Genomic DNA, 17,470 nt, shown 5'->3' with positions numbered 1-17,470 from the left:
ACTGCACACTTTTTGGGTCTTAAAAGCTAGGGTTGGTATTAATGTAAACAATACAACTTCCCAGGGTTACCCCCAGTATCAGCAGAAGTCTCACTGTGCTTTTACCTTCTATCTCCACCCCCAGTTCTAAGAATCTCTAATGCAGGGGAAGTCAATAGGCAGACTGCGGGCCAAATCTGGACTGCCAGACGCTTTTGAACCAGACCCCAAAATCTTTTTATTTACTAATTATCATTGCATTATTTCCTCTGGAGTCTGAACCTTAACAACACCTTCATCAAGAAATTTGGACCTTGACAGAAAATAATTGACTACCCCTGCAATGGTTGAGATCAGCAGAGGCATTTTCACGAAATCTTCAGAACTGCATACCTAGGGCCTGGAGGAACCAGCTCGACATTTTCAAAGGAGGTTTGAGGTTTTCAGCAGTGCAGCAAGGTGCAGACTCCCTTTTGGCTAAGACTTTGTTGCCTGGCTCAGAACTAAAGGTACTGGCTTTTCCCATTCCTCTCCTGGCAGGGCACTGGTTGAGTGGAAGAAGCTTAATATTGCTGCTCATATGGACAGTTGCAAACGGATGTATCCTAATATTGTTACATTGGACATTTGTTGTTGATAGGGAGATTTTCAAAAAACAGTTAACAGATTTAGGAGCACAAGCCCTGACTTTTGTTTCTGGCCATTACAAAGATCTCCTTCTAACATAGTAATTTTAATGCAATTTGTTTTTAAAAAATTACAATGAACTCAAATCAATGGCATACCAAACCTTTTATCCCTGCTGAATTGCATATCCAAGCTGAGATTCCAGTTCAAACTGTGTGCTTTTCAAACAGAGGCATGTATCCTTAAATATTAAACAACATTGATAAAATCATCCTTTCAGTTGATTGATTTATCTAGCTCAGTGCACTACAAAAAACAGGAAACATTACAAAAAGTCTTATTTAAAACAAAATTCTTTAATATTTTTAACTATAAAGACAATTAGTACTTGAATGCAGCATGGATAATAGATTAAATACATTATTACTTAAATATCTCAAAGCTGATGTGTTTTGCAAAACAAAAAGGGTTGACACACCTAAGCCTAGGGTTAGTTACCAGTTGTTTCCATATGAAGATTGAGTGCAGTATATCAAAATATTTATTAAACATTTCTTAGTACAACTGCTATTACATATAGTCCACCCCATTTATATTTTTTGTCACAGTGAATTCATCTGCAACAATATCTTGAACTGGAAAACAAAGATTACACTCAAACAAATAGTGTTGATGTTAGAAAGTTTGGTCACATAACACATTGGCTATTCCATGTCCAAAGACTGGTTATCTTCTAAACAGTAAACAATGCATTATCAGTGCATTCAACTGGGTTCAACAGAGTCTACATCAATTTGACAGAACATGAGACAAGCAGTAACCAAATCACTCTACAAAGTAACTGTTGCTTATGTTCCTAGACTCCCTCGGCCCCGGGAGCAATACTGTGCACGGTCAAACAATGGAGTAAAATTCTGTTGCAAGACAGTGACTGAGGCCTCAATTCAGCGAAGCATTTAAGCACATGCAAAAGTCTATTCCTATTCAGCAGAGCATTTAAGCACATTCTCAAGTCTCACTCAATGGGACTTTGTGTGCTTCAAAGTTTTGTAGAAGAGGGATGGACTTAACCGTTAACAACGCTTAAGTGCTTTGCTTAACTAGGACCAGATTCATGACATGCCAGATAATCAAATGGGTCATTAAACTTTCACTTGCAAACTCTCATCAATGCATTTTCAAGATAGGTAACTACCTGATTTGTGCCTGCATGGAACTCCCTAGAAGTCAGTGAGACTCCGTGGGAGCAGCAGTCCACCCAGGCGCTGTCAAATTGCAGGATCAGGAGCGATTTAGCCACACAGCTCTCATTGAAATAAATGGGGGCTGTGTGGTTAAGTCCCCTGGTTGGCTTTTAAAATCTCAACTGATTCATACTACGATAATAAGAGACGTATGGAAATTATGCTTATTGTGCTAGTTGAGTAATAAGGCAGCAAAAGGCTAGATAATGCAGTATTGCATATTTCTGGAGGTCCACTAAAAAAACACCACCATTTGGAATTCTGCATTATAAGGTGTTTTTTTTTTTGAATACCTAAATAATCATGTAACGAAAACCACCCCCCTTTGGGATCTTGCCCATACTATCAAAAAACAAAACAAAAAACCAATATAATTTCATGCTCAGAGAACATGGTGACTGAGAAAAACCAGGCACTTAGCAGCATCAGCTAATTGCATGTAATTCTGCATGCTCCATGACACAAAACATTTTAAAACTTAACTGTGTCATTACATTATAGGATTTTCAAAAGCAAAAAAAGTAGAGAACATCCCTGACATGCAAGAGACATTTTTGTTCATGTACAGAATAATCCATTCTATAGTCCATCCACGTAAAGGTACACTGTAATATCCAATATATTGCATATAATATTCCAACTACAGTACCTCTATAGTAAATAATTCAGAATCCATATTAAAAGTTAAGCATACAGGCTTCAAAACATTCAAGCCTATTACACAGAGGTGTCTAAAGTGCAGTTATCAGGAAAAGTGACTAAAACTGATGCTAAGGGATTCTGTATTTATTATCTCACTGACTCCAGTTAAGATTTACTATGTTCTCCTGCCTTCCATCAGTAAATGTTTCTCCAGTTAGAATTTTTCTTCTACAGCTATACTAGTTTTGGAGCGTTAACCAAACTGTACATTTAAACCCCAGTCCTGCAATTTACACAACACAGGTGCAGCCCCACTAAAATCAAGGGGTTGCTTCATCTGCATATTGTCAATTGTAGGATCAGGCCTTAATGACTGCAAAATACAGAAGGTCTGACTCTCAGAACCACCGAGCTGTTGAGGAAAAGACTGCCCTGACTTAGTCACTTCCTGAGCCATCACTATAATTTAAGAAAAAAATCTTCCAGTATGCAGTGTTCCTCCTGACCATTCATCTCCTGCCATCAGATGCCAAAAATACTATATAAATTGATTTTAAATGACTAATGGATACAATGCATTTAATAAGTGCTGCCCAATTGCTGAATCCACAGTAAACAAGGTGGGTAGGTATCAAAAACACTGAGGGTAGTGGAAACTGCTGGGGTGCCTAGCGGGTTGAAAGTCAAGCCACTTGGTAAGGTGTCTAAACATGGAGTTGGAAGCCTAGGTTTCAGCTTGTGGTTTTGAGAATCTTGGCGGGTAGCATTAACCTCCCCACTTTTCATTTTGTGTCTGATAAATGTAACCAGCTGTTGGGAACTAGATGTTGCAAGCAACCAAATTCAAATAAAAACAAGCAAAAAAAATCAAGTAGCTTTAAACTTCTCCTTTAGCTTAACATGTCCTGCCAAGGACTGAATACATTAATTTTAGAGCCAGAGGGGCCCAAAGGAAAAAAACAAATAGTATTTATAAAATAGAATTTTTACCATCATATACTTGCCACCTATCATACACCAAATACAAGTTATATATGTTAAGCCACCTAAAGGTAACATAAATGCACAACTATATTGGCAAGCAGGTTTAAATTCAGATATCTAGAATTAAGGCCTTGAATCTGTGGCCCTTCTGTTCATAACACCCATTACAAAAGTCAGTCAAATTTGAGTGCAGATGAACAGGATCAAGTGTATAAGCAGAAAGCCTCGGACAAGTATCTAACAAATCCACTTACCTAGAGCGAATACATTTAGCCATAGATTAGTTCAATACTTTGCAATCCTGCTAGTGTTGCGAGGTCTGAGTTAGGCTACTTGTCTTTATCTCTGCATCCTTAAATTAAGGGCACTGATAGTGTGCAATATACATGACAGAGGTAGATGTGCAAGTGATAATTCTATTGCATATTCCAAATTCTAACTCTATGGTGCTTTTAAAATGATCAGTTTGTTCTAAACACTTGCTGGTTGTGCATCTCCTGGTATTAGAACTGAAAGAAGAAACATTTTCTCCCCCATAAGGAAGAAGAGTTCTGGAGATAACTAATAGTGTTAGCCAACTTGCATTTCTGCTTTCAAGTTAGATGTAGGTGAGATTCCTCCTTACTGGTAGGTCTGAATCTGCCACATCCTCTACTTGTTGCAAAAGCACTTTTCATTGTTGGGCTGCATCCAAAAAATCCTGACTCCTGACGTATGGGGGAAAAGCGTGGTGTGGATTTTTATGGTCAGAGAAGGTTAAAGGTTAAATGTTAGGTTAAATGTCCTAATGTTGACTCTAAGGCAGAGGTTCTCAGACTGTGATCTGTGAAACACTTGCTGATGGTCCACTGGGGAGCTGATTGGTCACATGGTAAAGGCCCTCCTGGTTTTCCATAGATCTTTTTGCAGCCAGAAGTGACCAGTATGATCATCTAACCTGACCTCTTGCATGACACAGGCTACAGAGTTAAAGTTTCCAACCTTTAAATTGCATCAAAACACACTTGCTACTTTGCAAATGTTACTTTTCCACGGCAGTAACAGCCACAGAGATGTAGTGAGCTCACACATGGGAAGGGAAGATGGTCCATGTGACACTGTCTTGTCAGATGCAGCCCACTCTAAAAGTCTGAGATCTGCTGCTCTATGGATGTGTCTACACTTCAGGCTCTGCAGCCACACAAGCGCTGTGCCGCTGTAGTGCCATAGTGTAGATGCTACAGCGACAGAAGAGGTTTTTCCATCACTGCAGTAAATCCACCTCTTGAGAGGCAGTAGCTAGGTCAATCTAGCAAGGTCTACACTGGGGCTTAGGTTGGCTTAACTACATTTCTTGGGGTGAGAGTTTTTCACACCCCTGTGCGACGTAGCTAAGGTTTAGGCGTACACCAGATTTCAGAAAATAAATACCTCCTTGATCTGCTTGGTCGTACAAGGAATATAAACAAGTAGAAATGTAACAGATACATGCATGTTCTTTACACTGTAGTCTAGTATATCTATTTTTCAAGCAACTGAACAAGGCCGTCTGGATGTCATGTTTGAAATAAGAATATAAAGTTTATTCTGTCCTGACATTTTCAATAGGACCTACAATTTGTAAGGTAGTGCTTCCCAACACATCCATCACTTTAGATTACTATTTGTAGTTAGAGGCTTACACATCTCAATTTACATTCTTTATGTAGTGGCAACGTCTTGAAGAGAGGCTCTTGGGGAAAAGTGTGTGTTTTGGCTACTTAAAAAATGAAAGAATAAGCCACCTTGCAAAACAAGCTAAAAACAGAAACCCTAAAACTATTTTTACTTTTTTGAACAAAAAAAAAAGTAAACAGAAGCAAACTGACAAGACATGTTAACACTTATTTGACATCCCGATAAATTAATTTCACATGATCTGAAAAGAAATGTACTATCTTGCTTCTCACAAGCACGTAGGATGTTGAGCAAGTTTTTTTAAACACATCTCATACAAGCAGAGACATCTCTTCATCGGGAAATTGGCTTTTAGCACACAGCAGTGACTGCACATACACAGGTAAGTCCCGAAAATACATAACCCCCCCCAGATTCTGCAACAAGAAAAATAAGGCCACTGGAAAAAAAAAGTTTTAAAAAAAATATTAAGTAACCAGGAGGCCATCAGTGACTGTTGAGATGTTCTGCATGCTGCAGCTATGAGATGGTGCTTCTGGCCCTAATTCAACAAAGCATGTGCTTGACTTCCATTTGTGGCAGAGGGGACTAAAAAGATCCCGAAGTCCAGCTCCTCAAGGGCAGGGCCCAGGCTTGCTTTGGGGCATTTGGTGGGGGAGAACCAGCACCCTCTTTAGTTGTATTTTTGAAACCGACTGCAAAGCTCTTCTCGGAAATGATTTTTTCCCAAATAAATATGGTGCCCAATTCAGGAAAGCCCAGGCTTAATTCCCATTGACTTCAATGGCACTTAAGCACCCTCCCTGAATAGAGATGGGTTCCTGACTAGTGACTTTAGCTCTATTTAAGTTGCAGATCTATCAGATAATGTTTACACAGACTGCAAGCTAGCTGTCAACTGCCAGTCAAACCACCATTTAAAGATTTACATACTGATAGTGTTATTACAGAAGGCCTCTAAAGTCTGTAGGTAAAGTGCAGACAGAGAAACACATTTAAAGGAAAAGATAATTTTGGTTAATATTGATTGTACGTTACAGGATCTAGTCTTATCTTTTGAAGTAAAACAAAAAAAGTTACATGGCCAAGACTTTGCAGACCTTTGAAGCAGCTTTATAGGTGTCCTTCCCCCACGGCCACACCCCTGCTCTGTCCACGCTCCTCCCCCTCTCTCCCAGAGCCTCCTGCATGCCACAGAACGGCTGAACTGTGGCAGGCAGCAGGCACTGGGAAGGAGGGGGAGAAGTCGATCAGCGGGGTTACTGGCAGGGGAGTGCTGCTGGTTTTTTCAGTGGTTGCTGCAAACCCAGAGGCCCCAGGAAGTTGGCGCTTATGACCACAGCTACTGCTGCTTGTTGGGGGTGATTTAATTATGTTGACTGGAGAGCTCTCTCCCATTGCCATAGAGTGGGTGCATGGGAGACCTTACAGTGGTGCAGCTGCATAAGGTCTCTAGTAGAGACATGGCCTCAGAGTGCTGTCAATTATGCAGACCGAAAAAAGGCCTGATTTTCTAAGTACTGAGCACCCTCCACTCCAGCTGAAGTCAGTGCAAATGAAGGATACTTAGCACCTTCAACACAAGCCGGTGAATATTTGTAAGATTGAAAAATATGGGGGGGGGAAGGAGAGAATTTAAAGCTAGACCAACACATATATAATCATGCATTTAAATTAAATGGCTGTGAAGCTGTGAGCATGAATGATTTGCAGAATGAAAGAAGGGTTAGTAAAGGGTGTTCTGTACTTGCTAGGGATATTCAGAATTACCAGAAATGGCCTCCTGGATTCTCACACAAGTTAGAAGGACTTGGGACAGTTGTCAAGTTTCCTCACATTCATAGCAAGAATGTCTAAGTGACTCTAAACCCCTTTTTAAAGGGTCCTGGAGCCATTGCATTGGTGCACCCTATCCCCAGACACTGCTGGAAAACACTCACGATGAGTCCTAAAAAGAAAATGGAAGCCTGACCTAATTTAATACAATTTCTCTACTTGTCCCATTCCCTTGACTTACTGCAAATAGCAACATATAAGCATGGTAAAAGAGAGCCCTAAATAATTGCATACTTCACTAAACTGTATAAAAGTGCAAGCCTGAATTAGTTCAGAAGGATTCAATTCACAACAGGCCCCCTGGATACTTAGATTGGCCATCACTTGGCCTACCATTTTCATAATTCAGTTACTATATTAGTTTAAACCACAGACCAGACGGACAACTGAATGAAAACATATGCAACCCATTTCAAAAAATGGTAAGGTTTCTGTGACCAGCACAAAATATAGCCCAGTATCTTCAGCTATACAACATATACACACAAAATATTGTGTCTTAATTTTGTTTTAACACCTTAACAATAAAACGGTTCTAAACATTATTCCCATAATGCGCCGACTCTTCGCTCTGTGCTGTACCTGGCAAAACCAGTAATACAGAAGTCTATTTCCTGCTACACAACCCTTGAGCTGATGCATAATTTTGCCACATCAGTGTCAACAGCTGTGGAGTTTCTTTATTCAGCCAGTGGTCACACTTGGTTGGTTGGTTGGATGTCTCACAGTCAGTGCTTCTTGGGGGGTTCCACAAGCAGAATAGGCCATATGCCAAAAACAAACTGAAATGAAAAGGGGGGAAAACAAGATTTGCTTGCAATGTAGCCGCTCAGAACAGATGAAATACAGTTCACTTGTTCTCAGTTATGTTTCTTGGAATTAACACACAGAACACAATGTAAAAATAAAGCCAGAAACAGAAAGGCCTGGCCAATGAACCCAGAAGCACGCTTAAGTGTAAGCCAACTGAATGGCCCACTTCTACACTGTATCAGTAAGTACAAAAATGTTTGACAGCTTACCTTCACCTTTGGCCTGTACTTCAGGAAAAGTGTCCTTGTGTATAAGCTAGGGGGAGAAATCCTTTCATAAGATGCATTGCTTAATAATGAGCATTTCACAACCAAAGTGCCATACAAAGTACACAGCTACACTTAAGGCTTTGTGCAGAGCGGGTGCAGCACTGATGACAGGAGTGATCCCCATGATTTCCTGCCTGCACCAGGAGCGCTTCTGTGATCACAGCTCAGCCTCAGCTAGTTCTGCCTAGGTTTAGTCACAGAGCCCTGTTTTACTGGCTGTCACACAGCAGCAAGTGAGCTGTGTCTCCCCACCCCCACCCTTAAGGAAAGGGAGAGAGGAACCTCGAAGAGCATTCCCTCTGCCACAGGGGAAACAGCCATCAGGGACTTGCCCCTCCCTAGCCTGGAGGGGTGGGAGAGCAAACCCTCTGAGTAGCCACAGTGCTGAGCAAAGTTGCATGCACCCATCAAAAAGCAAGTATAGGTTGCTCACAGCTCCTACACTTCTGCTCATCCGTCCCCTCCTCCCATGGTATCTGCTTCAACAGTGGTTTTTGTTTGGTTTTACAGACCTTTACCTCAGGAAGGGAGGCACAGCTTACACTTTCAGGAAACCATGCTGGGTATGCATGACAGTCCCATGTGCCCTTAGCATTTATACAACACTGAAACTATAACATTAGCAAATGGAAGGTTTGCACGGTCTCGTTCCTGGAGCCGAGTTCTGGGTCAGGAGAAATGGAGGCTATTAAAGACTCTGCCACTCACTGTGTGACGTCGGGCAAAACTCTCAGGAAACTTGAGGCACAGAAGTGCCTGAGCAACTCACTGAAAGAACTCAGGAGTTCCTAGCTCCTACCCGGGTGCTTAATCCACTGGATTCCACTGCTTTACAGCAATCGTGATAGAAGTCTACAAACATTTGAAGCTTGTAAACAGCCAAGAGTGATGGGGATTATTTATCATGGCACAAAAGTATATGAACTACTGTAGAAGGAGAAGATGAAATTAACAAAAATTGGCTAAATATTAGAAAAACCTCTTACATGGAGATCACAGACTATGGAATAATCTGATAACAGCCCTGCCAATTCAGAAATGTAAAACCAGACTGGAGAAACACTAGGAAAATTAAATTATAGGGAGATCACTTAGCTCGTCTGGAAAAACACTCCCGGGGTAATGCATGCAAAACCAATTTCCCCCCCCTATTTCTGGCACTGCAAATCTAGCCTACGGTATTTAAACTGTCTGCCTTAGTTTGCTTTCTGTGAAGAACTTTCTATAGCTAGGTGTACTCAAGCCATACAGAACAGCAGAGCACCTGCCTCCTACACTGAGCAGCTGTGTTCAACAGGACAGCAAGAAAACGCTATCACAAGGAGGCTGTTGGGACTGTCCCTCGTGAAAGAGCCAAAAGGAAAATAACCAGCTTTATAACTGGCCAAAAAAACCTCAACCCTGCTCTCAGTGTGGAAAAAAGCATTTGAGAAGCGATTAAAATTCACACACTTGCTGGAATACCTCTTAAAGATATTTATTTTATGATTAGGGCCCTACCAATTTCATGGCCATGAAAAATGCCTCACAGACCGTGAAACAAGCCCTTCTCTGTGAAATCCCATGTCCCCTTGTTCCTAGGAGTGCCCCAGCAAAGGGGGCTCCTAGCTCTGGCTGGGGAGGGACAGGACTTGTCCATCCTCTGCACAGCAGCTCTGAGGAGGGAGACCAGACCCACCTCAGGGTGCCTCCCCCTGCTACAGGACACCCTGGGGCTGGGCTGCAGCCCCAAAGGTTCATGCAGCTGGAGGAGGCTTGTGGATCTCCTGATGTCCCCTTGTTCCTAGGAGCTCCCCAGCAAAAGGGGTTCCTAGCTCTCGCAGGGCTGGGGATGGACAAGTCCTGCACTGATGCTCTGGGTGGGGGGAGGGGACGGGGGACCAGACCCACCTCCGGGTGCCTCACCCTGCTGCAGAGCACCCTGGGTCTGGGCAGCAGCCCCAGAGGTTCCTGCAGCTAGAGGAAACTTGTCGCATTGGGTCCAATCTTCCCTGTGCTGCTGGGAGTGCCCCAGCAAAAGGGGCTCCTAGCTCTAGCTGGACTGGGAAGGGACAGGACTTGTCCATCCCCTGCACAGCTGCTCGGGAGAGGTGGGGGGGCGCTACCAGACCCACCTCCAGGAATGTCCTGCGGTTGCAGGAAGCTCTGCGGTTGCTGCCTTCAATGTCCAGCTCTGAAGGCAGCACAGAACTGAAGGTGGCAATCCCATGACCCCCACTACAACAGGTTTGCAGACCCCCCCACTATCAGGATCCCCCACAATCACCTTTTGGGTTGGGAGCCCCACGCTTACAATACCATGAAATTTCAGATTTAAACATCTGAAAATGTTGAATTTACCAATTTTCATATCCTATAGCCATGAAATTGACCATAATGGACTGTGAATTTGGTAGGGCCCTATTTATGTTTCAGAGGAGAGACAAAGCCATTTTGATGACATGTTGCGAATGAGCAACAAAAATATTTTAAATTCCATCCTTAACCCAATTCTAATTCTGATCTACAATAGACAGCAGTAAAGAAAGAGCCAAAAATGATTGGAAAATTTGAAGAGCACCTCCCCTGACCATGAATTCAGCTCCAAGCTTGCAAATGCTTATGCTCATGCTTAACTTTTCAACTGGGCTACTCATGGGAGTAATCAGAGGTGCCTGGACATCAATGAAGTATTCTAGATGAAAATAGCACCCTCATCTCCCTGCTTCATGAAATAGCTGTACTAGTTTTCAGCAGTGGTAGAGCTCATAGAAAGTTAAACACAGGTGTAAGTGTTTACAGGATTGCAACCCGAAGGAATACAAACATTTAAGTTAACATCTTGTGTTTGAAAAATGAAGCAATACAACCTCAAGTCCACTGGCATTTTCACTGCTGGAGAGATAAAAACTATAGGACTGCCAGTATGAATTGCAACCCACCCTGCAACACGAACAATTCTACACTCTAATATATAGTATATATTCTTAGACAGATTTCTCTACCAATTACAGAAACTTCCATCCCATTAGTTTAATAAAAATGGTTATTTTCCCAATCCTTTCAGCTAATATGACTTTTAAAGGGCAAGATGCAACTGGGAAAATACTTGTCAAAAACTAATCCTAAAACAGTTTTATAAACATCTAGGTTAGACCATGCCTGCTACCAAGGTCAATTCCCCAATACCCACAGAACAAAGCATAATTATGGAATAGATATTATTTTACTAGTGTGCCTGGTACTCTAAAATGAGGCACTTCCAACTAGCAACTCAAATCTAAAAACTATTTATAGAAACCCCACATACTTTGCTTAACAAGCTATGGGGAAAAGGCTGTTTCCTACCTTAGCAGGATATGAAGGTAAGAGCCAAGGCCCGTAAAAATGTGCCACCAAGCATGAAACTGGGTCACGGCTCCCACAACAGGAGGCATCTTCTCTCGTAATCCCCTGTTCAAAGAAACGTGTCACAATGCATTTTGTTCCAGACTATGCAGTCCCAAGCAGCAGTGTTCACTTGTAAGATCATGTTACTGTTTCTGTATCTCAGTCACGTACGACATTTGTGTTCAGTCTTTACTAAGTTAATAATGACGACATTTTTTCCATCCCTAGTTTGGGAAGATGTTCGTCGAACCAGTCTTCTCATAGGTTTGGAAAACTACTGAGAGTCTTAAATGGTTTAGACCCATAACTTCAGGTATCACATCATACTAAAGACACCAGAAAATACTAATGCATCTTACTTTGTTCCCGCCAGTTTCCTGGCCAGTGTGAAAAAATAGAAGGTCTGAGAGAGGAATTGGAACCCTTCTGAAGAACTCTGTATAAGCTCAAAAGCTTCTCTCTCCCCCACCAACAGAAGCTGGTCCAATAAATGTATTAACTAACCCACCTAATCTTGGGACTGACATGGCTACAACAACACTGCATACCCACTTCTCTGTGTCTAGTAGCCATTTCGTCCCCACTCACCAACCTCATGGGAAGTTTGTCTTGACTTTCTCTCCTTCCCAGTGCGAGGCAAGGGCAGACTGGGTGGACAGCTGTGACCCAAACCACCAAGGACAGCAAATGCCTGATATATAACTCAAAGTGACTCTGGATATGTGGGGCCCCAGAATTTGGGCTCCAGCCCAAGCCCGAATGTCTACACTGCAATTTTTTAGCCCTGCAACTGAGCCCTGGGAGCCCAAGTCAGCTGACATGGGCCAGTCATGAGTGTTTTATTGCAGTGTAGACATACACTGAAGAGCTTTGCTGGTAGGAAGCAGAATTGAGTGCAGAGCTTGAAATGCTCTGCCCAGTTGGTTGACAGTTGGGAAGAGAGCTGCTGGGGAAGAGGACAAAGCAAAGAGGGGAGTCAAGTTGTCTCAGCTCCTCTTCCTCACCACAGAGTTCTAGAGACAAGTATGATTAAGTTGGTTTTAATTTGAGATGGAGAGAGAGTTTAAATATCTTTTCCTTCCTTTTAAAAATCGATTTTCACATTCAATCACAAAAATTGGATATGGTAGCTGATTTTATTTATTTCCTGTAGCCCTTGTTAACTAGTTAGTGTTAGTCCTAGAGCTGGGTTGAGGTGGATATGCTTGTGCAGACACAAATGTGCTCATGAATAGCCAGGTTAATGTCATTCTGCATTAAGAACAGAAAGGGGAAACTCCACAATATGTACGTAACACATCGACACTCCTGGATCCATGCTCATAGCCCTGGAGTAGCAGTGGCTCCCACAGCTCAAGATTCAAAAGTTGGTGGCTCCATCCAGGGGTGCTCTGTGCTAACCTAGCTGTGGAACCATAGCGACCTTTAGTATTTTCATCAGTTCCATTCTCTGTGGAAATTGAAACATGTTACAGAAGTGAAGTGCAAAATGGTTACAAAATCCTGAAATTTAAGAGGAGGTGAGTAGGTCAGTGTGACTCATAACTTAGGGCATGTCTCCACTTACTGCGGATCAACACTGCAGCGATCTATGCATCAGGGTCGATTTAGCAGGTCTATTGAAGACCTGATAAATTGACTGCAGATTGCTCTCCCATTGACTCCGGTACTCCACCAGAACGAGAAGTGTAAGGTAAGTCTATGGGAGACTGTCTCCCGTCGACCCACCACGGTACAGACATCGTAGTAAGTTGACCTAAGCTACCTCGACTCCAGCTATGTTATTCACGTAGATGGAGTTGTGTAACTTAGTTGACTTACCCCTTTAGTGTAGTCAAGGCCTTGGAGACTTCCAAAGAATAAAAATTACAAGCAAGAAAACGTATCTTCTCCAAGAGTACCAGCTCTAGTAAGTCACCCCTGGAGATTCCAAAGTTCCAGGGATTTCGGATTAAAGCTATGAAACAGGTACAGTTAAATTAAAAATTACTGCAACAGGCAGCAACACACACATTGTACGGTAGGAAGTACACTGACATTTTTTTCCTTTTGCCAGCTGGAGATGGAAAAAGGTGCTTCTAGCGATTGATGCAATCTACTAAGATGCAAACTGCAGGCAAAGGGCAGACTCCCTCAATTGATAGAGTGGTTTTGACCTCACGGTTGCATCAGCATGGCTGAAAAAGCAGTCAGTCCTTGTGCCAGTACCTGCAGCTTCAATGAACACCCTGTCATTTGTGCTGACAGAGTCACATCCCAGCACCAGATGTATCAATAGCATCAAGTTTTGGGCATGAGCCTCAACTGACATAGCTGACACATTCACAGGTCTGCAAGCTCCAAGAGAACTCTGCTGGGACCAAGTTTCAACTGGCCCAATGTTGTGCATACATCATTAACAGCCACAAACTGTGGTGGAAGGAGGATGTCAGGTTATACAATATGCCTTGCTGGGTTCTGGCCCAATATAGTAAATTACTGGTGTAATGCTGTCGAAGTTGAAGTCAGTACAGGCCCAGAGAGTGCCTGAGCAGAGGAGGTGAGATCACAGGAGTCAACTGGGATCTTCTTGATGCAGGCCTTAACCTGTCCCTAGAGAGAGATGAATAAACGTCCTCCAAGTTGGTGGTTAGTACTACTGTTAGGATGCACCCAGGGAATTAATATTTCAAGAGTGATACATTGTCAGGACCTATCTTGCCAGACCTGTGCTCTACCATGCATAGACTTGACATCCAGCTGTGAAATTTGACAGTGGCTTTCTGTGAGCTTTTGTCTTTGAGGTCTTCCTGGCTGACTTTGCATTGGATTGAGTTGAGGTGTTGTGAGGAGGCCAGGAGAGTCTCTTCAAATGCCACGCCAGGACACAAATGCCCAAAATGATGCAACTCTGTCAGACTAATTAGCTGTGATTCACCTGAAACTCCTCCAAGAGTGGTCACTGTTTATTAGTTGACAGACATACATCTATATTGGATGTTTCAAGATCTTGTAGGGTTGCTATTTTTGACATTTTGCTGAAAAAGAGGAAGAAGAAAAAAAGGCAAAACCTGGAAAGATAACAGGCCCTAAAACTCCCTTTGGTGACCACAGTAAGTTTTTTTTAAGTCAAGAATGAGACCAAAAAAAGGAAGAAAGAAAATGCCACAGCCAGGTGGCTGAATGATACTGAGCTCACAGCTCTGACTCCAGATCAGTCAGCAGCAATTCAGCCATGGAAGCCTTTTCAGCATCAATGGCAAGAAAAGGACCAAATGTTGTAGGCACTAGAGGTCACTATGGATATGTTTATACTGCAATTAAATACCCTCAGCTGGCCCGTGTCAGCTGGCTTGGACTGTGGGCCTGTAAAATTGAGGTATAGAAGTTTGGGCTCGGGCTGGAGCCTGGGCTTTGGGACCCTCCCTCTTTGCAGGGTACCAGAGCTTGGACTCCAGCCCGAGCCTGAACGTCTATACTCCAATTTTACAGCCCCACAGTCCAAGCTCACACAGGCCAGTCACAGGTATTGCAGTGTAGAAGTATCCTATGGTTCCACAGTAGGGGCAACCCAAAGTGTCTTCTTACTGGATAAAAAGCTGTTTGAATTTTGAGCTTATGGAAGTTCTCCACAGCTAGGAGCATGGACATAGGAGTGTTCTGTTATCACCACGCTTTGGTGAATGTGCTCTCAAACGTGTGTGTATATTTAAGTAAAGAAACGACTACTGATTAAGCATCAAAACTCCCAGTCCACGAAAGAGATGCTTAAACTATATACGTGTCTCAAACTTTTTCAAGAACTAGTTTCAAAGTAGCTGTAGATAAGCAAGATATTTAGTATTCTGCCTCGAGGGCTGCCAACGAAATGACCAGTTAAATTCCAATTCCAGAATTTCTACATCATTTTTCACGCTAACAATGCTTAGAATTTGAGCAGCTGTTAGAGGTCTACTCTGTTGTGAGAACTAATCAAGAGCAGACTGGATAAAACACTTGTAAATATTCTGTGGGGCTTATACTGACATATCAGGAGATGGACTCAGAATTATTCTGCAGAAAACAAATAAAGCCATGGAACTCAGAAATTAAAAGATATGCAGACAAGTTGCAAATGCTTACCTCAATTTATCACAGAAAATGTTGTCTACGTTCCAGAAAAAAAATCCCATTAAAAATACACTTAAGGATGTATAGCCCAGACCCCTAAGCCATGGGTATACCCTAGGGGGAGAGAAACAAAGTGAAATTTAGTTTTGAGGATACAAACTGCATTTAAAGTAACATATATAAATTACACTATTTACAAATTAAATGCCTGGTGGAAAAAAGATTAAAATTCCTTTAACGCGACACCATCAATTTGAAATCTAATCACATTTTAAAAAGTGAATTAAAGGCTCAGTACTGTCAGGTAAAACATCCCAAGTCCCTTGCTATTTTGGGGTGATCACTCATTTTCCTCCTAGACATTTCTTACCCTGACAGCTAGGTGTGAAAAAAAAAACAAACAAACAAGAGAGGAAACAATTAAACTGACTATTCCAATGCACAGACTAAATGGAAAGAATTTTTCCCCTCTCTAATCTCTTTTGGTTATTCTTTAGTATTACTTCTAACAGTGATAGGTAAGAGAGTTTCAGACAGAAGCGTTGTGGGTAGTTGTTGGTTTGTGTCCCTTTAACATTCAAAGCAAAAGTTATTGCAGCCTTTCGATAAAGCGGCATACCAAAGCCAACCACTAGCCCAGTGGACAGTTTTAGAAAAAATCATTTCAGATTGTGTTTTACCAACGAGAGCCATTAGGAAAAAAATCCTATTTAGGATACAAGACAAATGTGCTGAAGAACCACAGATGCAAGGCAGCACATCATTCATAAGCCCATCTTACTGTTTGCATTCATGTAGGCCACCGAATCATTAACGTCTTAGTGGAAGTGGGTGAAGTTTGTTCCTTTGACAGTACTAGGACAAGTACTCAAAAATATCCAATTCCAACCCCAAGAAGCTACCATGAAACACAACTCATGTTTTAAATGTAAATAAAATTCTCTGACAGTAGTGTTTCCTGTTAATACACACTTTGGAGTTACGGTGACTGGTGATTGGCATGAGGTGTGTGGTTTACGAGCTTGTAGATATTTTTTCCTCAAGGCAAACATATCAGACATACACTGAATGTGTTACTGAGGGGGTAAACACAAACCCATTCACATCATCAGCAGACTGATTTCTAACTAGCATTTATTTAGTCCCATAAATATAACAGGTAAGCTGAGCCAAACCCCCAAAACGTCCTTACCCAAAGAGCTTACTTTCTAAGGGCACAAGTTAGCTGAACATATGAATGAACAAAGAAAGGCATAAATTATATACTGTTAATTTCAGCTGGAACGGCTCATTAGAGGGGGTTATGTGTTTCATGGAGGAGGAAAGAGAAGGGGGTTTACACGCATTATTAACTGAGAGTCTGGTCCACGAGCACAGGGCAGCATAAATGAAGGCACAATGTGGGACTGGGCGAAAGAGACCCTCTGAGCAATCAGACTAGGAAGGGTGCGGGGAATGAGAAGTGAATGGTGAGGAGACACAGGTAGGAGCATAGTTCTGAAGAGTTCTGGAAGTAAGAAGCCAGAGCAGGAGTCTAAGGAAGGGGGGCCCAATTTGAGTAATAGAAAGAAAGATTTTAGGGGCTGGGTTTGATGGATTTGGGGATGAGAAGATACTGGGGGGAAGGGAGTAGGTAAAGGAAGGATATTTTTGCAGTTAGGTACTAGACAGCCACAGGACAGCAGAGTTCAGGAAGGGATGAATTTTGGGAATGTGGAGGAAGTAACTACAGGATATGGCGAGGGTCTGGATATGAGAGAAGGAGAGAGCGACTGAATGTTGTCAAGTATTGGGTAAGACAGGAAGGTGGGGTAAGAGAAGGAAAGGTTTGATTTTACACATTTTAACTGGGGTGACAGCAGAACATACAAGAGAAGATGTTGGAAGGATAGGCAGAGCTGTTGGGATTTACAGGGCTGGAAAGACAGTAAACTTAAGTTGCTAACACACACACGCTTTTTT

General features: G+C 42.2%; 1 protein-coding gene across 2 annotated transcripts in view; it reads right to left on the bottom strand.

Annotated features, from left to right (window-relative positions):
* Window positions 1-17,470, bottom strand: part of ACER3 (alkaline ceramidase 3) — a 100,671-nt gene that overhangs the window by 23,527 nt on the left and 59,674 nt on the right. The window contains exons 8-11 of one of the 2 annotated variants that reach the window (XM_084631483.1): window positions 15,521-15,622; window positions 11,378-11,482; window positions 7,991-8,036; window positions 944-7,750 (exon numbers count right to left, since the gene is read on the bottom strand). In XM_084631483.1, the coding sequence (XP_084487609.1) occupies window positions 7,697-7,750; window positions 7,991-8,036; window positions 11,378-11,482; window positions 15,521-15,622 (307 nt within the window). In that variant the 3' untranslated portion in view covers window positions 944-7,696. Of the gene's footprint in view, window positions 1-943; window positions 7,751-7,990; window positions 8,037-11,377; window positions 11,483-15,520; window positions 15,623-17,470 lie in introns of those variants that run through there. The other variant, XM_084631484.1, reaches the window with a different exon arrangement.

This window comes from Lepidochelys olivacea (assembly GCF_965140295.1).
Source record: "Lepidochelys olivacea isolate rLepOli2 genome assembly, chromosome: 1".
NCBI lineage: Eukaryota > Metazoa > Chordata > Testudines > Cheloniidae > Lepidochelys > Lepidochelys olivacea.
The sequence above is the reverse complement of the archived record's forward strand: the minus strand, read 5'-3'. Positions and strand labels throughout refer to the sequence as shown.